This window comes from Mesoplodon bidens (genome assembly GCF_964165515.1).
Source record: "Mesoplodon bidens genome assembly, chromosome: 7".
Lineage (NCBI taxonomy): Eukaryota > Metazoa > Chordata > Mammalia > Artiodactyla > Ziphiidae > Mesoplodon > Mesoplodon bidens.
In genome coordinates, this window is record NC_138164.1 from 20198640 (window position 1) to 20223585 (window position 24946).

General features: G+C 43.9%; 2 protein-coding genes across 6 annotated transcripts in view; both read right to left on the bottom strand.

Annotated features, from left to right (window-relative positions):
- Positions 1-15574, bottom strand: part of DIXDC1 (DIX domain containing 1) — a gene marked incomplete at its 3' end in the record, with an annotated part of 76674 nt that extends 61100 nt beyond the window's left edge. Inside the window, exons 1-3 of one of the 5 annotated variants that reach the window (XM_081240956.1) lie at positions 15479-15572; positions 14651-14780; positions 13773-13864 (exon numbers count right to left, since the gene is read on the bottom strand). In XM_081240956.1, coding sequence (XP_081097082.1) covers positions 13773-13829 — 57 coding nt within the window. In that variant the 5' untranslated portion in view covers positions 13830-13864; positions 14651-14780; positions 15479-15572. Of the gene's footprint in view, positions 1-5075; positions 5507-6362; positions 6466-13772; positions 13865-14650; positions 14781-15478 lie in introns of those variants that run through there. The other 4 variants (XM_081240959.1, XM_081240955.1, XM_081240957.1 and 1 more) reach the window with 4 other exon arrangements.
- A 525-nt stretch (positions 15575-16099) lies between these two features.
- On the bottom strand, positions 16100-22977 carry LOC308620419 (uncharacterized protein C11orf52). The gene is made up of 4 exons (XM_081239956.1): positions 22905-22977; positions 18348-18385; positions 17248-17306; positions 16100-17015 (listed from the first exon to the last, which is right to left on the bottom strand). The coding sequence occupies exons 1-4, from the start codon at positions 22934-22936 to the stop codon at positions 16767-16769; spliced, it is 378 nt and encodes a 125-aa protein (XP_081096082.1). The 5' UTR covers positions 22937-22977; the 3' UTR covers positions 16100-16766.
- Positions 22978-24946: the final 1969 nt, after the last annotated feature.

Below are 24946 nucleotides of genomic sequence, written 5' to 3' on the forward strand. Positions count from 1 at the left end.
TTGGGAACCTTGAGTTATTACTGGCCTAAATTCTCCCAGTAAAAGAATGCAATATTGTATTTCTTTTCTATTAACTCTTTCAGGCTTTTACTGAACCAGGAAAAGCTATTCATTGAACCTGATGGGTAACACTTAAAAATAAAGTTAGTAAGTAAAAATATCATTAAATGTCTTCTTCCCTGTATGGGCAGAGCTCTTTGTATTCCTGTTCAGCCCAGTGGTCAAAGAACAATGATATGATGAAATCTGAAAAGATACCATCTCCTAACCTTATTTTAAAATTTCCATTAACTATGAGTTCAACCAACACTCTGTTCCTTCATGAGTACATGTTACAAGGTAAGTGCTCAAAAAATGCATGTGAATGGATGAATGAAGTATCGCTGTATGGTCTACAAGTGTCCCTTATAGAAACAGAGCATGGAGCCCACCGTTAGGGCCTTTCGGATTGGCTCCCTACCCCCTTACCATACCTCACCACTGAAGGTTATGTCCATGACCACTCAAAGGGGGCCTGGTTTGGAGATAACAAATAAGGAAATACACTCAGGAAAACGTTAGTTGGAATCTTTGGTTCCAGCACAGCCTAAACAACAAGGCCAGTCAAGGTGGCTGAAGCACTTCCAGTGCTCCCCAGCCTCTCTGAACTGCCTGGGGGAGTGGCACCTGGCAAACAGCACCCTATCACTGATCCACATGCCTGGCCAGGCCATCACTCACCACAAGGAACATAAAACTGCCTGACAGCTTGCTGCCAGGGAGCATCTGTTGAGCTGGCGTTGACTCCTGTGGGAACAAAGCCAAGGAGCCTGGGTGAGGAGAGCAGAAATCAGTCAGGAGAGAAAAAAGAAGGCTAGGGGGTGTGGTCCTCTGCTACGCTGAAGACTTAACGGGCCTTTAATTTCTATAGTAAATCACAGAGGAATTCATCGTGGAAATGACTGAGGGCCTCCGACTGGCCCATGCTGCAAATCCTCCTCCATGGAAGGCATGGGGCACTTAGGAGAGATGTGTCCTGCAGCTGCTCCACTTGCCAGTCCCCTTCCTCACTCATTCTGTGTCCCCCTTACGGGCATGACACCACAAAAAGCCCTTCCTATATTTCTCAGGGCCTGCCAGGCAGATGACTCTCAATGTGGGATTTACATTTCTATTTTTCTAGGTGGAGGGAAAATTGTAGGGAAAGTCTTCCAAGTCATCTGTTTAAAAGGTTAAGGCTCAGAGAACTGATTTCCTGTCAACCAGCATTTTAATAAATCATTCCCACAACTTCCAGTCCCTCAGGCCACTACACTACAGCCAGGCACAAGCTGGCTCTGCCTGACAAGCAAGATTTCTGTTTTGTCAGAATTTTCCCAAGTTTCCACTCTGAACACTTGCTCTATTTTCACTGGCCTGTGAGTGCCAGCTGGGCACAGATTCTATGTTATTTGCCTTCTATTTCCAGAGCTTGGCACAGTGCCTGGTAAGCACAGTAATTCAGTGACTGTCTATCGATTGTTTGCATGCATGTTTACCAAATGAGCAGGAAAAAAAGTCTGGCCTCAGTGTTCAGGTTGGTTGGTAAATATTTGGTGCTTTTCATGATATCATTAACTGGAAGATATCTCTTTGATCTCCCCAAAACACTACCTCTTTTATGACACTTAGCACATTAAGCACCCTATATGGTTTTTTCAGTACAGTTATAAATCTCTCTCCCTATAAATTCATTGCAAGCAGGGACCAGGTGTTTTTCAATTATTTTTTCTATCCCCTCACCCAACAATGAACTAAATAACTAAATGAATGAATGCTTACTGGCCAAACCATATTGTAGTCTCAGGTCTATCAAAACCTTTCAACACAAGCACCAAAGTCTTTTTTAAAAGAAAGTTCAGCCCCCAGAAAAAAACACTGGCACGTGAATCAAAGACAATACTCATATAACAACATCAATACTAAGAGGCAGAGAAAACGAATAAATAGCTTTGAGGCAGAGGCAGGATGGGGAAATTCTGACCGATAGAAAGCCTGGCCAGGCCCAGAACATAGGAGACAGGGGGTGACAGCCAGGGTGAGCTACAAAATGAGGCAGTGGCCAAAACTTGTGGATAATTCACAATGCAGACTTGCCATATCAATGAAATCAATTGCTCTGACATGGATCAATCCTGTGAGTAACTTGTTAGGTGTGTGGAGGCCAGGAAGGTGGAAGAAGACAGGTGGTAGAAGAAAGAAAGGAAGGTGGGAGAAGAAAATTCTGATGTGCATAGGCATCCAGAGTGGCAACTGGACTGAGAACAGAAGCCAACAGTGGGTAGAGGGAAGCCTTGATCCAGAGGGCAGAGTTTCACTGCTGCAGCGTTCCCTTTTAAGTAACCAATTAGGGCCATAGCTTCATTTCCTGTGGCAGTTTTCTCTGCCATAGAGAATGAGGTCACAGCCCTAACCACATAGACCTATAAAGCATCTGGGTGATAAAGAACAGGTTCAGATATGCTTGGCTCATCCCCAGGAGATGACTGGGTATGTGTGTGGTATTCTTAGCCCCAGTAGGAAGAGTTTCTCAGAGAAATTGAAGTGTATTCTGACATTAGCTTTTAAGTCCCTCTTTACACCCTTTTCACATGACTCTAACGAAAGAGACTGAACATTACTGGATCTATTAAGCAACCCTAGAGGCTGGAATAGGTCAAACAGGGTCCCACTGACTCTGAAATGACCAACTGTACCATTATTCAGTAGCACTTTGTGTGATCCCATATGAGAAAAGCATTGTTTAATATAATTTATTATGTATATGAAAGAATTATTTAAACTGTAAGGAATTATTGAGATTAAACATGACTGTTATTTAGATGATGTCAATTTCTCAGAGAAACCGAAAGTGCCTATTGGCTATCAGAGTTCAAATCTACTAAGAGAAGGGAGTAGACTGTACATTAGCCTGTGGAGGGCATGGAGGGAAGTTTACAAGATGGGTAGAAAAATCAAATGTCAGAGAGGGAAGAGAGGCATTACTGCATTATTCTAAAGATGAACTAATTATAAAGTTGTCTGTTGTTTTTATGAAGACTCTGTTACCACCACAGAAAGAAAACTCTCCCACTCTCCTTTACCCTTATATTTTATAAGAATTGGGTGTCGGGCTTCCCTGGTGGCGCAGTGGTTGAGAGTCCGCCTGCCGATGCAGGGGACACGGGTTTGTGCCCCGGTCCGGGAGGATCCCACATGCCGGCGGAGCGGCTGGGCCCGTGAGCCATGGCCGCTGAGCTTGCGCGTCCGGAGCCTGTGCTCCGCAACGGGAGAGGCCACGATAGTGAGAGGCCCGAGTACCGCAAAAAAAAAAAAAAAAAAAAAGAATTGGGTGTCAGGAGACATTTATGGAAGCACCAAAGCGTGAAAAAGAAAAAGACAGTCTAGCCTCTCGGTTTACCTGGCTCTTCAGCTGAAAGGTTTGGAGGTGAAATGAGCAGTAGGCAAAGACTAGGACTCACTCTGTGCAGGTTTCCTCTTCCTAATAAGACAGTGGAACCTGGTCCCTGGGGACTGACTGACAAAAATGGGAGACCATAACATGGCCTAAGGAGCTTCTATGAGGCTCAAGACCAGGGGAGGCCCAAAGGCAGACAGTGAAAAAAGAATACTGAAGCACTCACAAAGGTGGCTTCCTGGCTCGTCTGTGTTTCAACTCTCAGACTGTAGCTCTTTGTTAACAATCCCTTTCCATGTGTTCAAAGGGGAATGATGCAAAGAGGAGGACCCGCGCAGTGCAGATGGGACACAAGCTCTACCCTTCAGCGAAGGCTGTGACACGCCTCAGCCAAAGGAAAATTCTATCTCAGTTGGTTAGGTTGGGACAGCATTTGTGCAGTTTTCCTCTCTGTGTCAGGAAAAAGGCTGGGGCACTGGGGCCAGGACTGGGGAAGGATCTGAGGCAGGTCAGGCTGCAGAGCTTCTTAATTAAAAACAGGAATTAAGGAAAGAGTCTGTAGTGCAGATGTAGAAAGAAAAGCTTATACACAAATTCATGAGAATGGTTACCTCCGGGGAAAAGGCCAGGATGTCAGGGGTAGCCAAGGCACTCGGTCTTGCCTGCAATGTTCATATTTAAGAAGAGAATGTATTCATATGTTAACTGCTTAACAAAAAACACACTTTAAAAAACCTTAAACTTAAGAAAGAGCGACATAAAGGGAAGAGAGGGAGAGGGAGAAAGGAAGAAAGACACAACTAACAGTCCAGCTCTCCTCGTAGGGGTCTCCCTGGATGCCGGGATAAGGCAACCCAAGGGGTGGGGTGCAGAAGCGATGGAAGACATATGGAGCAAATTGCAAGGGGCAAAGGTCCTAAACCAGAATGTCCGGGGTCACAAGAGAGGAAAATGGAATAAATAACAAAATTCTGAGAGAAAACAGTGAAGAGAAAAAGACTCCCCGCCAGCCCTAGCCCATACTGCCTGTCAGATTGAGGCCCCAGTTTCCCACTCTCACACAGAAAGGAACAAACACCGCTCCCCTGAATTGGGCCCAGAAACCTCTCTCTCCTCCTAGGTCCTGTCTGCCAATCACACCCGGGGGTGTGCAGAAATGTACTACCTAGATTTAGAAAGAGATGTGAACATGAAGAGGGCACTTCCTGTGGACCACCTACTCACCCTATCCCCTCTCAAACTTTCTACCAATGCAATGACACCCCTACCCTCCCTTGGCTCACCCACTTAGCTCCTGAAACAGAATGAGCGCCTTTGCCATATATTCACAGGCTTCCTGGGGATTTCCTTAGGGCAAAGCCTGGGGAGAGAGGAGACCACTTCTTCTGGAAGGAGATGACCTCTGAATTTGTGGTCCTGTCTTCTGGGCTCAGGCAAGCTACCAGGGAAGGTCATCGCCCAGCTCAGCTGGAAGAGGTCGGCCCTTTTGATTTCACCAGGCTCGTCTGTACCGTACCCACCACCTTAGCCTCCTTAGGGCTCTGTGGGGGGATTGTTCTGGGGTCCCGGTGAGGATGGGGGCAGAAGAGGACCCCTCCCAGAGGTTAGGCGGGAGCCGCTAGGGCAGGGGAGCTGGGGTGTGGGAGGAGCGGACAGTTACCTCATTGAAGCCCTCCTGCAGGACGTCCAGTAAGTTCCCCCGGGTTAGGCAGGCTAGCATTGTTCCTGCCGGGCCCCCGGGGCGGGGTCTCCGGGCCCGGCGGCCACCGCCTCCTTCTCCCTGTGCACACAAAGACTCTCGGCTCAGCTCATTGGGATGTCTCCGGAGTCCCGCATGCCACTTACTGGAAACCTCGACCCGGGCCAAACTAGCGGCTTCCACTGGGCATGCTCGCACCCGGGCTCCGCAGGAGGGGCCCGGGCGCTGTCGCGGTTCCTATAGAAACTACTGGGCGCGCACCCAGCGGAGGGGCGCTGGCTGGGGCCCCCCTGCCCGGCGTGCGTCAAGGAGAGCCCCGCGGCGCGCACACACACGCACACTCTCACACACCGGGCCGGGGGATGGGCGTGTGTGCGTACGCTGCACAAACACAGACACACCAGGCTGGCCTGCCGGCGTGTGCACGTGCTGTGCGCGCGCGCGCACACACACACACACATACACGCACACATACAGACACACACAAGTTCTGATGACTTAAGGCCTCAAGTGCCCCACCACAAGGTGAGTAGGAAGGGGAGTGAATCATAAGATTTTTTTCCCCCCCAGACCAGCTGAAAATAGCAACCTTTTTCCACATGGGGCCTGGACAGTGAAGTTAGGCTAAAGAAGGGGAAACAGAAAGGAAAGACACAAACAGAGGATAGAGAGAGCTTTAGTTATTGATGGTATTAGGGTACGTTTAATAAAATAGTACTAAACCAATCACAGGACCACAACAGAAACATCAAGGGTGAACCAAGGAGGAACAAGGTTTTACCAAAAAACCTGTCTTTCTTTTTCAAATGACTGCTAAAATGTAAAACCCATATTTTAAATGAGTTTTAAATTAATTAAATGGGTTTTAATGGAAATGGGTTTAACTGCAAAATGTCCTGGTACTTTTGAAAGGGTTAGGAAAAGCTTCCTCAAGGGACACAGAGAGCTATCCCCCTGTTTTTAGTTATTCCAGTCACAGTCATATTTATTTTTAAAAATATTAATCATCTTTTCTCTCAGTGCACACTTGTCTCTATAGGAAAACTGGAAGCTGAAGGAACGCCCATATTATGTTACACCTCGTGATCCCAGATGGGCAGAAGGGTTTCCACAGTGTTAAGGCGCGCAGAAGGTCAGGCCTCGCCCAAGGACGCAGCTGGACAGTGACAGAGGCTATTTGAGGAGCTAGGACTCTACACTGGTGATTTTGCAAAAGGCCCAGATTCCCTCCCCAAATCCCGTTAGTACCTTAGGAAGAAAAGTCAGTCATGGCTCTTGTTCAACCTAATTGACCTCCTCCTCAGGTCACTAGAAAAGAAGAAAATCCTTATCCGAAGCAGCTGGAACTAGCCACATCTGCCTGAACGTCTAAAGCTGCTAAACACGAAGAGAAAAGACACACCTCCCTCTGACCACAGCAAAGAGGAAGCAGAAGTCAGCCGAGGTGTTAAGTGGCTGCTGCTGGTTGAATGCTGTGGGTTCAATTCTGGCTAAGGCCATGACACCAACTCAGACTGAACCCGAACAGCCCACAAGTCAGAAGACCACTGTCCTTTATCCTCTAGATGGGGAATTTGGTTGCCAAGAACTCCCCTCGCGGCCACCACAGTTCATGGTGTAACACCCTCAGTTGAGTCACTAACCCATGTTAATGCAACAAGGCCCCTTTTAAAGAGAATTGTGAAACTTCCAAGAGTATAAAGTTGTATGCAATACATCTACATACTTAGTGATGCAAGTCCAGAACACCCAGTTGGTGGATCCCCAGATAGAGGATTCTGATTGGTTGACAGACCATCATGCTTTGGTTACAGAATAAAATATTGAGACATCAGAGGGAGGTCCTGCTGACAGTTATCTATGCCAAGAGGTCACTGTTTCTCAAACAACAAGCTATTTATCAAAGTAGGACCTGTGAACTCAATATTCCTGGGAAAAGACATTAAATCACTGAATTTTAAAGCTCCAAAAAAAGATCTCATCTGGCCCAACTCTCTCATCTCACAGATGAAGGAACCAAGGCTAGCAAGAGGTGCTCACAATCACTTAGCAAGTCAGTACAAGAGCTAAGATCTGAACCAAAGGCCTCTGAGGCCCAGTACCATGCTGTTTGCCCTATGCTGGAGGAATTAGAGAGAATTGTGGTAAACAGATACAAGATCTATTATAGGGCGTATGATCCAAGACTACTATTCCTTGGAAGTCTATAATAATACCAACCACATATTCTACAGCAGGAGTATCCAATAGAACTTTGTGTGATGGTGGAAATGTTCCATATCTGTGCTGTCCAGTCCAGTGGCCACGAACCACATGTGGCTAATGAAAACTTGAAATGTGGCAAATGCAAGGTTGGAACTAAAATTGACATGGCATTTAATATTAATTCATTTAAATTTAGGTAGTACAATTCCAAAATATTCTGGTCCATTGTCCCCACACAACTACTGGAATGTTCCAAAAATTATAATATGTTCACATAGAGTCTGCCTCTCAGACTTGGAAAAAGCAAAAAATTCTTGTGGGACCAGATAATCCCAATTTTTTTTTCTCAAAACATATGTTCACCATACTTATCATGGTCTGACTTAGAAAGAGACCCAGGTAAAGAATCAAGCTTTAGCTCTAAGCAGCACTAACATTTACTATTCCTTCTATCCTCTCCATCTCACCCTATTGTGATAGCAACACAAGAGCTGGGAGAATCAGTGGGTTAGCTAAATGACCTAGGCATAACTAGGACAATGATCCACATCCTGTAGTGCCCGAGCCAGGGAAAACTGCAAGCCAGTCCCGGTAGCTGGAACCACTCCCACCGCTACAGGCTTGTTATTCACTCTTCCTGGAGGAGAGGCAAAGAGTCCAAGCAAGCTGCTTTCTACATATCTCTGTCATGCTGCCTGGTTTCTGAAATTATACCAAGCTTCCTCAGTCCTGCATTGCTTTAACAATAAAGGCAATGGATAAGCAAGATCCTACTGTATGGCACAGGGAACTATATTCAATATCCTGTGATAAACCATAACAGAAAAGAATATGAAAAAGAATGTATATATACGTATAACTGAATCACTGCTGTACAGCAGAAATTAGCACATTGTAAATCAACTATCCTTCAATAAAATAAAATTTAAAAAAAACAATAAAGGCAGATACTTTCCTCACCAACTAAAAGCTACCCAAATATCTATCTAAAAAAGTAATAATAGCAAAATTGAGCTCTTACTATGGGCCAAGCCCTGTACTCAGCACTTACATACATTAGCTCATGTGATGGTCACAGTTACCACAATCAGTAGGTTCTTTTTATTGTCCTCACTTTACATATGCAGAAAGAGAGATCTGGAGGGTAATTTGCCCCAACCCCATAGCTACTAAGCGGTGAAGCCAAAGTCCAAGTTCTTAATCATTATGCAATATTTTTATATGATGTTACAGCATAGAAGGAACTCAGCATATGTTTTTAGTTGAATGAAAGAATGAGCCAATGGAGGAAACACTGGCAAACTGATTCACCACTTCTATTAATACAGATAATAACATGTTAGCCTAAGTAAGACTTTGAACCTCAAACAAAACTGTCATTTGGTGAAAATATTGACTGTGACTTCTCCCTGCAGAGAACTAAGAAGTGTGAAATTCACACCTATGTAAAATTTAACACATCTATTATGGGCAATCATTAATGACTATAAGGAAGCAGAAAGGAAGTTTGAATAAACAAATAATTAAAATTGTCAATGGAAATCTTTTAAATGACTCTCTGAAATAATTTCTTAGTCTTTTTCTGTTTTCTCACATTAGCAAGTTCCTTGGCAGTAACATATGTTTACAATTTCTATTGCATTTATCTTCAGAGACATCACCATAAATACATATACACAAAAGGGTTCACGTCTACCGGCAAAGGTCCCAAACGTGTCCTGGCTCCTAAACTGCTCTTTTGTCTCCAGGCTTTTCTGCTAGTCTGCATCCCTTAATCTTCCTTAGGCAACACATTCATCTTGCTGTTCAACTGCTCAAATGTCTTCAAACACTCCCTTCTCCTAGCATGTCAGATATAAATTCCTCATGCCCAGCTCTTAAGGCCTCCCCCCTCACTGCCTATGCTCAGTTCGCAGGCTTTTCACCATTTCATAGATTCACAGGGCTCATTTTCACCGCTATACCTTCATGACTATCCCTCTGCCTAGAATGCCCCTCACTTCTGCTACTCAGATCTTCACTATGCCTAGTTTAAGTTCCACTTCCTCATGGAACTCCTCTGACCACTCCTGAGTTTGTTAAAATCAAGACAGATCTGATCATAATCTGTCTGGAACACCCACCTCTCAGATAACCCATGGTGCATCCCTGCTCTTCTTTCAAGTCTCCACCCAAATGTGTTTATTCTGTTTGGCCTTCTCTGACCACTCAACTTAAAATGATACCACCTCGGGCTTCCCTGGTGGCGCAGTGGTTGAGAGTCCGCCTGCCAATGCAGGGGACACGGGTTTGTGCCCTGGTCCGGGAAGATCCCACATGCCACGGAGCGGCTGGGCCCGTGAGCCATGGCTGCTGAGCCTGCGTGTCCGAAGCCTGTGCTTCGCAACGGGAGAGGCCACAGCAGTGAGAGGCCCGCGTGCCGCAAAAAAAAAAAAAAAATGATACCACCTCCTCACCTCAGCACTCCCAAACTTCTTTGCCTGGTTTATTTTTACTTTCCTTCCTAACATTCATCACCATCTTGCATACTCTAATATTTACTTGTTTACTTGTTTATTGTCAGCCTCCCTTCTGCCCAGAATGTAAGCTGCATAAGGGCAGGGAGTTTTGTATGTTTTGTTACTGATTTATCTCTAGAACCAAGAATATTTCATGGCATATGGTAGATGCTCAATAAATATTGGCTTCTTCTCCTTAAAATTCAAAAGTGATAGCATGCTATATACTATATCATTTAGCACTTTATAGTTAATTTAGGAATGTGATTTTTTTATCTCTTTTACTGCATTTCCAAGACAAATATAAACGATTTCTGGTATTCGTCTATACTTTCCTCTTCTTCACCAATGCAGTCTTTCATTAAACATATATTAAATGTATACTGAGCACCTATTATATACAGCAGGTCCTATTCTTTTAGCAAAAACTTCAAGAAGTCACAGTTACACATAAATACACACACACACAGAAGGGCAAGAAACAAGACTAAAAGAAAGAATAGAAAAAGGAAGACTAGTAAAACAGAGAATCCAATATAAGTATGTGGGGACAGGGTGTACTGGGTGATTGTGACAGACTGAGTGGGGAGAAAAAGGAAAAAAGAGACAGAATGGTGTGAGACTAGAGTAGGATGCTGCCCAAGTAGTCACCAGATGCTAGTGCTTAATATAAACTGTACCAAAGCGGATATGCAAATATATTCTACATGATTTTTTTATATTCACATTTCAAACATTATCTACCCACTATCCTGTGGGTAAAAATTAGATTAGGACTAGCACCATCTGGTGGATATTTTGGAAGTGACCCTGAGTTTCTCTAAATAAAAACACCTGTAAATGCCCCCATGTCTCTGGACGGCCATTCATAATATACTACCGTGAAATAATCTTTCTGCAGGACCCTGGGTCTCGTTGCAAGAGGTAGCCAGATTTCTACCAAGGACCTTCCTATCTCCCAACTGATGTCCCTCTGCCTTCTGAAGGATGTATACAAAATCTGACACTGCAATTCTTCTTTTAAAAAGTAACTTATTACTTAAAATGTTCACATCCTTTGACCTAGCATTCTACTTCTGGAACTCTATCCTGAGGGAAAAAAAATCTTAAATGAGAAAGTCAATTAGTTATTTACAAGGAAGGGAGGGGAATCTAAAAGTCCAACAACAAAGGAATGGTGAAGAAATTGACAGCCATAACAAAAAGAATAAAATACCTAGGAATAAACCTACCTAGGGAGACAAAAGACCTGTATGCAGAAAACTATAGGACACTGTTGAAAGAAATTAAATATGATACCAACAGATGGAGAGATATACCATGTTTTTGGATTGGAAGAATCAATATTGTGAAAATGACTATATTACCCAAAGCAATCTACAGATTCAATGCAATCCCTATCAAGTTACCAATGGCATTTTTACATAACTAAACCAAAAATCTTAAAATTTGTATGGAGACACAAAAGACCTCAAATAGCCAAAGCAGTCTTGAGGGAAAAAAACGGAGCTGGAGGAATCAGACTCCCTGACTTCAGACTATACTACAAAGCTATAGTAATCAAGACAATATGGTACTGGCACAAAAACAGAAATATAGATCAATGGAACAGGATAGAAAGTCCAGAGATAAATTCATGCACCTATGGTCAACTAATCTATGACAAAGGAAGCAAGGATATACAGTCAAGAAAAGATAGTCTCTTCAATAAGTGGTGCTGGGAAAACTGGACACCTACATGTAAAAGAATGAAATTAGAACACTCCCTAACACCATACACAAAAATAAACTCAAAATGGATTAGAGACCTAAATGTAAGACCGGACACCATAAAACTCTTAGAGGAAAACATAGGAAGAACACTCTTTGACATAAATCACAGGAAGATCTTTTTTGATCCACCTCCTAGAGTAATGGAAATAAAAACAAAAATAAACAAATGGGACCTAATGAAACTTAAAAGCTTTTGCAAAGCAAAGGAAACTATAAACAAGACGAAAAGACAACCCTCAGAGTGGGAAAAAATATTTGCAAACGAATCAATGGACAAAGGATTAATCTCCAAAATATATAAACAGGTCATGCAGCTCAATATTAAAAAAAAAACCCAATCAAAAAATGGGCAGAAGAGCTATATAGACATTTCTCTAAAGAGTACATACAGATGGCCAAGAAGCACATGAAAAGCTGCTCAACATCACTAATTATTAGAGAAATGCAAATCAAAACTACAATGAGGTATCACCTCACACCAGTTAGAATGGGCATCATCAGAAAATCTACATACAACAAATGCTGGAGAGGGTGTGGAGAAAAGGGAACGCTCTTGCACTTTGGTGGGAATGTAAATTGATAGAGCCACTATGGAGAACAGTATGGAGGTTCCTTAAAAAACAAAAAATAGAATTACCATATGACCCAGCAAACCCACTACTGGGTATATACCCAGAGAAAACCACAATTCAAAAAGACACATGCACCTCAACGTTCATTGCAGCACTAGTTACAATAGCCAGGTCATGGAAGCAACCTAAATGCCCATCAACAGACAAATGGATAAAGAAGTGTGGTACATATATACAATGGAATATTACTCAGCCATAAAAAGGAATGAAATTGGGTCATTTGTAGAGATTTGGATGAATCTAGAGACTGTCATACAGAGTGAAGTAAGTCAGAAAGAGAAAAACAAATATCGCATATTAATGCATATACGTGGAACCTAGAAAAATGGTACAGATGAACTGGTTTGCAGGGCAGAAATTGAGACACAGATGTAGAGAACAAACGTATGGACACCAAGGGGGGAAAGCAGCGGTGGGTAGGGTTGGTGGTGTGATGAATTGGGAGATTGGGATTGACATGTATACACTGATGTGTATAAAATGGATGACTAATAAGAGCCTGCTGTATAAAAAAATAAATAAAATAAAATTCAAAAGAAAAAAATAAAACAACAAAAAAAGAAAATTACAGCCATTATAATGTCTACCAAACATTTGTATTCATATGAAAACAAATATTTTAACAATTTCATATTAACAAACATTAAGCCAGAAAAAACAAAAGGCAAAAATATGTGCATAATATGATCCCAAATATGTAAACAATATACATAGAAAAAAGGCTAGAACGGCGGGCCGACGCCCGCGTCCCTCGCGGCGCGCCCTGCCGCGCGTCGGGACCGGGGTCCGGTGCGGAGAGCCCTTCGTCCTGGGACACGGGGTGCGGCCGGAAAGGCGGCCGCCCCCTCGCCCGTCACGCACCGCACGTTCGTGGGGAACCTGGTGCTAAACCATTCGTAGACGACCTGCTTCTGGGTCGGGGTTTCGTACGTAGCAGAGCAGCTCCCTCGCTGCGATCTATTGAAAGTCAGCCCTCGACACAAGGGTTTGTTAAAAAAAAAAAAAAGGCTAGAAGAAAATATTCTAAAATATTAACAGGATTGCTTCTAGTTGGGAAGATTATGTTTTTTTTAAAAATCATGGTTTGCACTATTTCCTAAATGCTCTATAATTCACATACATTATTTCCTTTTTTTTTTTTTTTTTTTTTTGGCTGCACCATGCAGCACACAGCATCTCAGTTCCCCGACCAGGGATCAAACCCATGCCTCCTGCAGTGGAAGCATGCAGTCCTAACCGCTGGACCACCAGGGAATTCCCATGTACATTATTTCTATAACAAATGTTATTGAAATCTTTTAAACAATCCATGTGTTCTGATTAATTGCTAGAAATTTTCAACCTCTGCCTGATTTTATTAATTCCAGAAAAAGATAATAAATCAAGTGAGCCAGAATTTCCACAAGAAGGGGAAGCTAGAAAAGAAAGCAAATATATTATAATTTTGTTCCATGATCTGAGTCCTGATGGAGAAATCCCCCAGTTGTTGAGCTGTACTGAAATTCCATTAATGTCATCACACTCCTCTCAGTGGTACACCAGAAACTTACAGAGGGCTCTGCTGGTAGCAGGGGGTTACAGAGTCTCTTAACCACTTGGGTACCCATCTTCAGAGTCCCTAGAAGAGCTGGATCAGGGCCACCTTAAAATAGGAAGAGAAAGATCCATGCAAAAATACAGGTCAGGAAAAAAATTTCAAAAGTTAAACCAATTTAGAGGCGTCAGGTTCCTGCCCCAAGCATACCCATTTAAGTCATCTGGAAGTATGAAAAAAATAGGACCCCGGTGAGCAGGAAATCCAGCCCAAGATAGTATAATTACAACAGGGCTATCCCAGTGGCATTTTTAATACTAATGACTTAGGTTTTAATAGTAATAAGTAAAGACAAGTGCTTCCCTATCAGTCAAGCAAGAATGCATTTTCCTTCCTCCCTAAATGTATCAGTCTGTTGACAGAAATAATCAATACACAATCTATAATAGAAATAGAAAAGAGTTTTATTTGAGCCATCCTGAGGACTATAGCCCAGAGATAGCTTCTCAAATAACTCTAAGGAACTGCTCTGGAGAAGCATGGTTTTCAGCACAGTTTTAAATCTTGTCAGAACAAAGAACGTCAAACAAATCAGAGATTCATTCCTTCAGTCTTCCAAACAAACAGATCAGCATGTACACAGCAAGTCAGTATGGCCTTGGCACCTGGGAAGGGAGTCTTATCATCAAAGGGGTAGCAGCATTGGTGTCCCAGGAAGGGAGGCATTTAATCTTTACTTTTAACATGGCTATTCTTTACTTCTAGTCAATGCACCCTTTTCTATAATGATTAAAGCAGATGTACAATGTATGTTTGATAAGCCACAAACAGGCTGTTTTAGCTAGCACCAGCTTCAAGTTAAACCATGTATAAGCCAGAATGACTTTCCCTTACCTCAATATGTGAAAATTTCTTCCATTCAGTCACAGACCATAGGAAGGATTCTGAAGACGATGAGGAGAAATAACCGGGAGCTCTGCTTCTGGCTCACTCTTCCCTTCATCCTCAGGAATTCAGTTTTAACCTAGAAAGGCAGCACTTACATTTCAAGGCAGAAATTTTTAGAAAGCACTTGAAGTTTATAAAGTGCTATCACCTATATCAACTTATTTGACCAGCATAGTAAACAACCCTTGGAAAATGAGTCCATTTTGTTACCCCCAGCTGACAGGAAACAGGCTAGTGTGTTGTTCTGCCAATTAGTAGTGCAGGCAGTGTTCTAGCCACCTCTTCTGAATCCACTTGCACTAAATCTGTGCCAGAGAACAGGCCTAGAATGGTGCCTAGCGGTGGTGGTGATGATCATGGTGACAGGCATCATTTGCCCACATACTATGAACTCTTCCAAGTGCTTTAAATTCTCACAAATACGCTAAGTAGTTGATACTATTATTTCCAACTATTTTTTGCGCTGTGATTCCATTTTTCAGTACTCTATCCATCTTAAGGAATCTTCCCTCTCAGGAACAAACCCAGGGGCCACCGTATTTGGAGAGGATGGTGTGCAGCTTGAGAACGGGAAGTCTTCAAGCTCCGAAAGTCTGAATCAAGAACTGCACACTAAGAACCTGCAAAGCTTGGAGAGGGTTCGGAACCTGAAACTTCCACCTCCTTCTTCCCACCACACTCTCGCCCCTCCGTTTGTCCCCAGTTCTGGTCTGGAAGCTCAACCGATGGTAATAATACTTTCCAGGTAGGTACCCGCCACCTTTCAGCACCTACCTCTTAAATCGTCGATGTGTGGTTCCGCCTTTCTGTCCCCAGCCCTTCTGAGCATGGCCTCCTCCTGCTATAGCGTCGCCTCTGCGTGCCCGCTGCCATGGTGACGGCGGAGGCCTGCCCGGATCGGTCCCGCCTCCAGCCAGCCGCAGCCAGCCCTGGTCCACCCGGGCTCCGCCCCCTGCCTGCTCAGACCCCGCCCCCTGCTTGTGCAGCCCCGCGTCCTAATGGCCCAGAGCACAACCTCTACGGGCCTTCACCCCGTCTCTTGCCGGCCCGGACCCCGCCTCCCGATTGCCAGAACCGCGCCCTCTGCCCGTGTAGACCTGCCTCTCGCTGGCTCGGACCCTGCCTGCTGATAGCCAGAACCTTGACCCTCGACCCGGACCCCGCCTCCTGCCGGCCCCGCCCCCGCCCTGGGAGCTCGTCCTTTTGTAGATGGAAACCTGCCTCCAGTCCGTGCAAACTACTGCCTTCGCGGCTCTACTCCGACCGCAGCCGGTAGTAAGGCAGAAAGTGGCTGGCCTTCCCTACTACCCTGAGGCTGAGTGAGACCCGCTGTGCTTCGAAGAGCCCGCAGACCTCCACCCAAGAAAACTCACCAGACATGTTCCTTATGCGATTTATTGATCCTAAGGGCTCTGCACCCGCGAGAGAAAACGGTCCAGCTAAAGGGAGTTTCTGGGCCTCGCAGTGCTGTCAGCGTCTGTGACTTGACGTCCTTGTAATCGATGGTCAGAAAACGCTTGCTCCGTGCCTCAGCTCCTGCCCTCATTTGTTTGTGTAGGCCTGGGACCCTTGACCCAGCCACTGAGGAAATTGCCCAAGACAGCCCTAGAAGCTGTGTACAGAGCTCTGAATGCTTCCCAGAGCACCTCTTTTTCTTCAGCTTTGGCGTTTAAGGTGTGTAGAAGGGATACCATCAAATTAACTCCAACAAAATCAGCTCAAGTGCAGATGCTTCAAGGGTAACCTGTTCTCTCTGCACTTTTCTAGAGAGCAGGAGCAAAGGGGGGGGGACAAAACCCTACCTTCCCGCACACTCAGCCTAGCCCCCTCATTTTGTAGAACTCCATCCACCCCCAGGTAACCCCAATACAACCCCAAGCTAATGGTGGCAAATAAGAGATAGGCTTAGGGAGAGCGCAAGACTGGGGCCCTCAGTTCCAGGGCTCTGTAGTTCTAAAACGTGTCCGCCACCCCTGGGCTGCTAGCCAGTCCCCCAAAGCAGTAGATTCTCCCCACAGCCATAGTGGTGAAATGATGCGAGCAGGTCCCTCCTCCCCAGGGCTCATACTAGGGTTCCGTTCTTGCTGTCATAGCGGGGTGTGGACTGGGGGAAGTAAAGGGTCGCATACTCTGTAGCATTTTCTAGCTGTAGGTGCTTCACCTCCTGGGCAGAGCGTGTCTGGGTTAGGCTGCACACTTGAATGTCTGCATAGTGTAAGCTGCTGTCCTCCGACCTGAAGCCTTGACTCCTCTCCTGAGACACTGGCTGCTTTAACACCAGCTCATACGTACGTCCCGTTAGGTCATGGCCCTGAGAGGAATGGATAGCATTAAGGGAGATTCTTGACTTGGTTTTGCCCCTCACCTCCAACGCAGGGTCTGTTAAGTGACACTTTGCTTTGCTGCTTTGGGGGATGGGGGAAGATGGGCAGAACCAGAAACTTCTACAGATGACTGAGACGTTTCTGTCCCAGGATGGAAAAGCTGAGTCCTGGGATCCCGTGTCTGAGCAGCCTCCGGGAAGGGACGGAGGTTGTCATTACCTCTGTGCCATTCTGTTGCTGCTGCTGCTGCTGCTTTAATGTCCATCTTGCTTGGCTCCCTGAGAGGAAGAAATCCGACTTAAATCCATTTTCTCTTCCTGTCTCTACTGAGATTGCCTTCTTCAAATCTCTGTGAAATTATTATGGTGGGTTTCTAACTAATCTCCCTGCCTCTGCTCTGATCTCTTAGTGCTACCATTCCCACATTCAAACTCCTTAGCAGGGTATACAATCTGGCCCTTTCACAGTCTGCCCGTAATATCTGCCATCCAAATTTTTCACTGGCCCCTAACATAGTTCAACAGGCATATGTTGAGAGCCCGTTGTATGCCAGGCTCTGTGCCACATTCTGGGGATAGAAGGATGAGGAGGCTGTTTTCTCCTGTGCAGGGGAGCTTGCAGTCTACTAGGGGAGACAAGTAAACAGACTATTACAGGGCAATATGGTAAGAGCTCAGCTACACCAAACATTTGGTCACTTTCCATAAAGTCACTCTCTTCTCTTGTCTTCCTTTTCTCTGCATGAGATAATTCCCCGGCCTAAAATACCCTCTCCTCCCTGCTCCTCTTCCAGCTTGTGAACCTGCTATTATACCTTCAACATCGGTGTTTTCTCCCCTTCTCTCACAGCATGAATATGGTGCTGTTGGGAGCACTAGTAGCAACACGTGGTATTATGGTTACTTGTTAACATGTATAACACGTGGTATTACGGTTACTTGTTAACGTGTATCTCTTTCTCAAACTTGATTTTCAGTTCCTCTAGGGCCGAGACCATGTGCCCTTCCTCTTGTGCCTCTCTGCCTCCTTGGAATCCTGCCTAGTGCTTCACATACAATATAAGGGTTGAATAAATTTTTGCTGGATGAATGAAGGAATGAGCAACCAACCTTGCCACTCTGAGATAGTGGAGAGGATGAGACTCAGAGTTTCAGAGCTGGTCTTGAGCACAGTAACCTAACGCTTCTCTTTGGTGTACTATCTCCCTTTAGCCGTCCCCCACCTTATGCCCCTTCTAAAGACACTGGTTCTCTTATCTTCTTTTCTCAAATTTGCACTCCCCCTAGCATCCCCCACCCCACTCCCCCAACACCCATTACCCATTTTCTTTTTCCTCTGGAAAGTTGATGGGCAGCTCCTGTGAAAGGAAAAACAGATCACTCGTGTGTAAGAGCCTGGCCTCTATTTTCCCTCCTTCATCATTTGCTCTGTGGTCTCCTTAGCATTCTGGTAGGATGACCTTCCCTCACCTCCCTCTAACAAAGATTCACCCTGAGCCAGCCCCAAAGGATTTATCAAGGGTACCATAGCTCTCCTAAAGGGACGGTTCTGGAAGGTGGAGTGGTACAACTGACATAACCAAACCCAAAATACAGCCTCAGGCAACCAGGCGCTACATGCCAGGGATGTAGCTGGGTTGAGGGCTATTCTGGGATTGTCTAACAGGCTAATCCCAGCAGAGGGTAAGGGAAACTGGCCAAATAATGGGATATTCCTGGATTCAGAGACCCTCTTGCTTCTTCTCTGGTGTCTCTCCTTCAGGGTCTCTGCCAACCTGGGGTTCTCATTCTGGGAGTCACAGAAACTGCCACAACCAGGGCTGACTTATTAGAGCCCTGCACAGCCCTTTCCTAACAGGTGACCTCCCGCCCTGCTTTTTTGTCCTTGTTTTTAATTATCAGAGAAAGTGAGAGATGTTTAAGCTTTAACATCCATAGCACAGGAAACTCTGAATTTGGTGAGTGACTCAGCTACATTGCCCTCCCTGCAGGACAGACCTCTTATACTAATTTCTGAGCCCCTGGGGTCCCCGATGGAGCCAGTGTGTCTACGTGATTGTCAACTGTTGGATGGCCAGAGAAGCAACACTTGTCTGAGGAAATAGGCTGAATAGTTTGTAGCTTACTCCAGATGCTTTTTCTTGCTAGTACGTTTCCAACTGTAACAGAGCCAACCCTATTTGTCTGACTTCTGTCTCCCCAAGGAGGTTTCCTTCTTTTGCTAATTAAAAAGAAAGAGGGGGGGGGACTTCTAAATCATGTTCATTTTACTAATGTAGAAAACTCAGGATTTTTCCACACATACCTGTCAGAGCTTTGTGTTTTGGTTTTAATGCAGCTTGCCGAGCTGAGAGTAGCTTGAGTCTCCATTTGAACTCTAGAGGCGGTTCAGAAGAAAAGCTCTGAAACTATTTCTGGGTCTTTCTACTTCCTCTACTTCCACTTTAGCTCTTCCTTTCCTTTACCACTGCCTAGTCATAGCCTAATCCTAGCCTCTAATTCCTTGCCCCTGGTCACTACTGTCTTCCTACTTACTTCTACTTAAACAGATAAAGAGAATATTAATTCTAAAATAATGTAGACTTGGGTGACTCAAGTTTAGTGAACAGAGCCCGTTCCCATGTTGGATGTTGCACAATGCCTGGACACGACCCAAATGGAATATTCAGTTAGACTCGTGGGTGATAGGATTTTATTTTTAGCCCAGAATTAAGGAAACCAAATGGGCACTCTCCTATATTGGTAGTAGGAATAAAAATTGGTGCAGTCTTTCTAGAATGCAATTGGCAATAAGTATAAGAAGCCTTAAACATAAATGTGTGTACCCTCTGATGTAGCAGTTCTAAGCAATAATCAGACAGGTGCAAATATGGATGCTCATTGTAGCATTATTTATAATTGCAAAAAATAGGAAATATCTTAAATGTCCAACATTGGGAACTAACTAAATAACTGGCATCTCCAATCAATGGGACATTATACATCAATTTAAGAAAGATGTTATGTTGGAAGAGCACCTAATAGCATAGAAAATTTTCCTCTTTATTAAGATAATAAAAAGGTAATATGTTTGGGATAAAAACTATGCATATAGGCATTTAAAAAGGATTACATGGAAATACACTAAAATGTTCCTGTCATCTCTGGGTGCTTATATTTATGGTTGTTTCTTATTTTCTCCTCTTTGGTGCTTTCCAAATTTTCTACAGTGAATGTGTATTACTTTTGAAATCAGAAAAAAAAAATTTTTAATAAAAATCTCAATTGTCACAGTGTCTTTAAGTTTCTGAAGTTTATTGAGATAATGAGAAATAGAGAAGAACAATATTTATCCAATCCTACTAATATTTTAAGAGGAAAAAGTATATTTTGGTTAGAATATCTGGTGCAGTGCTTCTAGCCAGGCTCTAGAGTCTGATTGATGGTGTCAGACTAGCTCTACGACCTTTAGCAAGTTTTTTACTTCATTAGACTTCCATTTTCATTTTATTTATTTAAAAAATTTTGGCCATGCCGCATGGCATGCGGGATCTTGGTTCCCTGACCAGGGATCGATCCCAGGCCCTCAGCAGTGAAAGCATTGAGTCCTAACCACTGGACCGCCAAGGAATTCCCTCCATTTTCTTATTAATAAAATGAAGATAATAATAGAACTTAAAACTCATGGGATCATTGTAAAATTTAAATAAAATAATAAATGTAAAATACTCAGCTAGGTGTCTGGCATATAATGAGTGTCAATCAAAGCTGACTACTATGACTACCACCATCCGAGGAAGAAATAACCAAAAATGAAAACTATGAAGACTTGGGAAGAAAGGGAGTGAAAGATGCTTTACACCCCCTTCTCTGGAAGTCTTTATGTTTCTAGATGTCCCATGTCTATAGGACATCTCAGAGTTTAAAAAGTGCGGTTCTCATTTTATAGATGGGCCAACTAAGGCCCTAGAACTTTGGTACCTTACTCAAGAAGGCAAGAACCAAATTTCCTATTATTGCTATGTCTTCTGCCTCTATCACTATGCCTGATACACGTAGGTGTTCAATAAAATATTTGTTTAATAAATGAATGAGTAGTAGGAACAGGACTTGAATCCAATGTACTGACTCCAAACTATATGTGCTTTTCAATGTACCTCCCCTATCTCTCTAAACATAATGATACGTTATTCACAAACAGGACACCCTCAAGACAGATGCAGGCATGGAGTGATAGAGCTAAGAAGGCAGTGGACAGGATAAAACTAGGCCCAGGGGTTTATAGCGTTAAAAAGAAACAACAGGCTGGGACTTCCCTGGCGGTCCAGTGGTTAGGACTCTGTACTTTCACTGCACAGGGCATGGGTTCGATCCCTAGTCGGGGAACTAAGATCCCACATGCCAAGTGCAGTGTGGCCAAAAAATTAAAAAAGAAAAGAAAAGAAACATCTGGCCTCAAATGGTGTTGCTTGTGCGAAGCTCATACCACCAAACCATGGCTAAATACCTAGCCTAACTGGAGTTTCAACCTTCCCCAGGAATGTAGTCTTAAACGTCAGTTTGGAATTTTCTGGTCAGCATCAATGAGATAATCTGCCACACAGAACTTTTCCATCACCCAAAGGAAGATGAGGTCATCTGCTCTTCCCTTGATCCCTTCCCCCTTCTGCCTATAAAAGCCTTTCATTTTGTACAACTCCTCGGAGCTCCTTTCTACTTGCTAGATGAGATGCTGCCCCATTCATGAACTGTTCAATAAAGCCAATTAAATTTTTAACATTTACTTGGTTGAACTTTTGTTATTTAACAACAGTGATGACAATGCTGGGAAAGAACAATAAAGACAATATGATTCATTTATTGTGAGGCTTTCACATATAATCTGCTCTTCAAGTCCGTGATCTAAACAACACATGTTGTGTTATCTACATATTACATATGAGGAAAAAGAGAAGTTACAGAATTTGCCTAAGGTCACACAGCAAACAAGTGTGAAAGTTATATTCAAATATTGCATGGATATTCTCCTTCTCATTTCTGCCTTTTTATTTTTTATTTTATTATTATTTTTACTTCTATCTTTTTTTTTTTTTTTTTTTTTTTGCGGTACGCGGGCCTCTCACTGTTGTGGCCTCTCCAGTTGCGGAGCACAGGCTCCGGATGCGCAGGCTCAGCGGCCATGGGTCACGGGCCCAGCCGCTCCGCGGCATGTGGGATCTTCCCGGACCGGGGCACGAACCCGTGTCCCCTGCATCGGCAGGCAGACTCTCAACCACTGCGCCACCAGGGAAGCCCACTTCTACCCTTTTAAATAAACATTTCTCCAAAGTTGATTTGCTTGATTCAGGAGGCAGTATTATGGCATGATTAAAAGTATGGGCTTTGAAGTCAGATAAACTTGAGCTGGAATCTTGGTTTGTTTGCTTACTAGCCATGTGACCCCAGACAAATTAACTTCTCTGAATCTCAGTTTCTTAGCTGTAAAATGGGAGAAGGAGTAAGACCACCTCCCTCAGAATTGTTGGGAAAATTAAATGAGATTATAAAGTTCCAAATGCTACAATTATGACCATTATCTGGAGGAGAAAGGAAGAGGAGAAAGGGAGAGAGGAGGCAGAGGAAGACAAAGAGAAAAAATGTCAAGTTACCATTCCAGCCCTGTCCTGGCCGTTGGACAGACAGCTGGCTTGGCTGTTTTTTAAGGTTCCCTGAAAGGAGGGAGCACAGAAGGGGTGCTGCTCTGGTGTTGGCCCCTGGAGGTGCCACGTGGAGGAGGTGCCGTGTGGAGAAGGTGACAGTGGGAAGTTGGCAGAGGACTAGCTGCAGGCTCTCTCTTATTCTTGGGGCCTTCATGTCCACCAACAGAGACCTTACCCTCCGACCTTTCCCCCTACTCACCAGCTTCCCCCGCAGCAGAGCCGGTTTCCCATGGTTCTCTGTCTCCCAGGGAGCCCAGCTGTTTTGCTACAGATAGGGGCTTGTGCATTTCCTGGTTCCCGGTTCAGCTTTCAGTAGCAGCTCCCAGGGAGTCTCCGTCAGGGTCATATTTCAACCTAACAGGTTGGACTTTGGAAGCCACCTGCTGGAAAGATTCCCAGGTGACAGCTCCCAGCCAAAGGGTAGAGGAACACACACGGGCTCCAGGTGAAAGCGATCTCACCTTCGGGATTTAGAGCTACTTTGATGAAGCGTTAACTTTTGAGCTTCAAGCTTCAGTGAGAAGAAGCCTGAGACAGAGAAGGGCTCTGGGTTTCCTTAGGAAATGTTTCTCTACTGCTTCACACTGTCATTGAAATGTATCGTCTATAATAAAGAGTCTTACCTATGTTTCCCCAGCACTATGCAGGTCTAATTGAGTTTCACTTTCAAGGTAATCGGTGTCAGTCTCTTATTATCCTTGTCCAGAATCTGGGATTGAACACTGGACTCTTTTGGAAGCTAAAATTTAGGGAAATGTATTCTTTTGTATTCTCCCTTGCTATTGGAATTAATGTGGGCAAATCACTTTTTTCTAGGACTGTAAAAATGGAGGGCTGAACTCATTACTTAATCCCCTTTCTGGTCAAAAATCATATGATTCTATGATTGGAATGGTCTCAGCACTTCTTAACCACTCATTTCTCCATCCCCAGTAGAGAACTACGGAATCTCCATTTAATCTCAACTCAGCTTTTCCTCCAATGACCTGAAGCTGGACTCATTCCACACTCACTGGCAACTAGGATGAAGTTGAGCAAATTCCTCTGTAGAAAATAGGGGCTCCAGGAGAATTTGTGGAACCCGTATGGCCTGTCTTCAGTGTTCCCACCCCCTCTTTAGTGTCTTGTTCAGATGCCCAGTCATTTGTGTGTCCTTTATGGATGTTCAGGACCCAGCACTCAGCCCTGTACTCCACGGAGAGTACCCTGGACGCTTCATTCCTCCCCATCTTCTTTCCTTATGAAAAATGGAGATAATAAGAGTCACAGCCTTGTAGGATTGTGGTGAAGATTAAATGAGATAATGTATATAAAACTCTAGCCCAGGGCCTGGCACATGGGACCCTCTCAGTAAGTCCTAGCTATTGTTATTATTATTACTTCTTTTTCTCAGCTAATTGTTAGATGGTAAAGCATCTTACTTTATTGTCTGGTGATAGATCATTGCACTAGCCTCTTATTTCATGACTGTGCTTCTCCCTGGCAATCCATTCTGTACTCTACCATTAACTGTAGTCTTTTCATCCTGTTACCCAAACTTCTTAGCTTGGCACTCAAAGCCCTCCACAATCTCGGTCGCTTTCTAGCTACTTTCTCTAATTTAATGAAAAAATTTAAAGGAAAACATGTGAGATTTTTATATGACCAGAAATTCCAAAGGAACCAACACTGTGTTGTGGTAGCCAGAAAATCTGATATACCCAAAGCACCATTAATAGAAGTCTAAAGTGATAAACAACGGTATTGATTATTCCACTGAAGTCTGTACCAGTCAGTCCATGATTGGAATAATAATTTTAGGCTTACATGTTGAATTTCAAGTTACAGTGTCAAGAGGCAGTGTATTGAAGAGAAAGTTGTCTGAGTTATAAGTGGTATGGAAAGTCCTATAAAATATGGTTAAAAGAATTAGGCATGTTCAGTTGGGAAAGGGAAGCTTTTGGAGGACAGGATGGTTACTTTTAAATATTTGAAGGGACTCTCAAGTGAAAGAAGGATTGCATTTATTTTCTGGACATAACCTGAACCAATGGGCAGAAGTTACTGAAATGTAGATTTTGGATCAATGGAAGGAAGAATTTATAACAGATGTGCCCATAAAGAAAATGAAATGGGCTACCTTATGAAGTTCTAAGCTCTTGGTCACTGAAAATGTCCAGAAGTTGGCTAATAATCTTCAAAGTATTTGAATGGGATGGGGATTTGGACAAGATCAGAGGTTTCAAATTTTTTTCTAGCTAA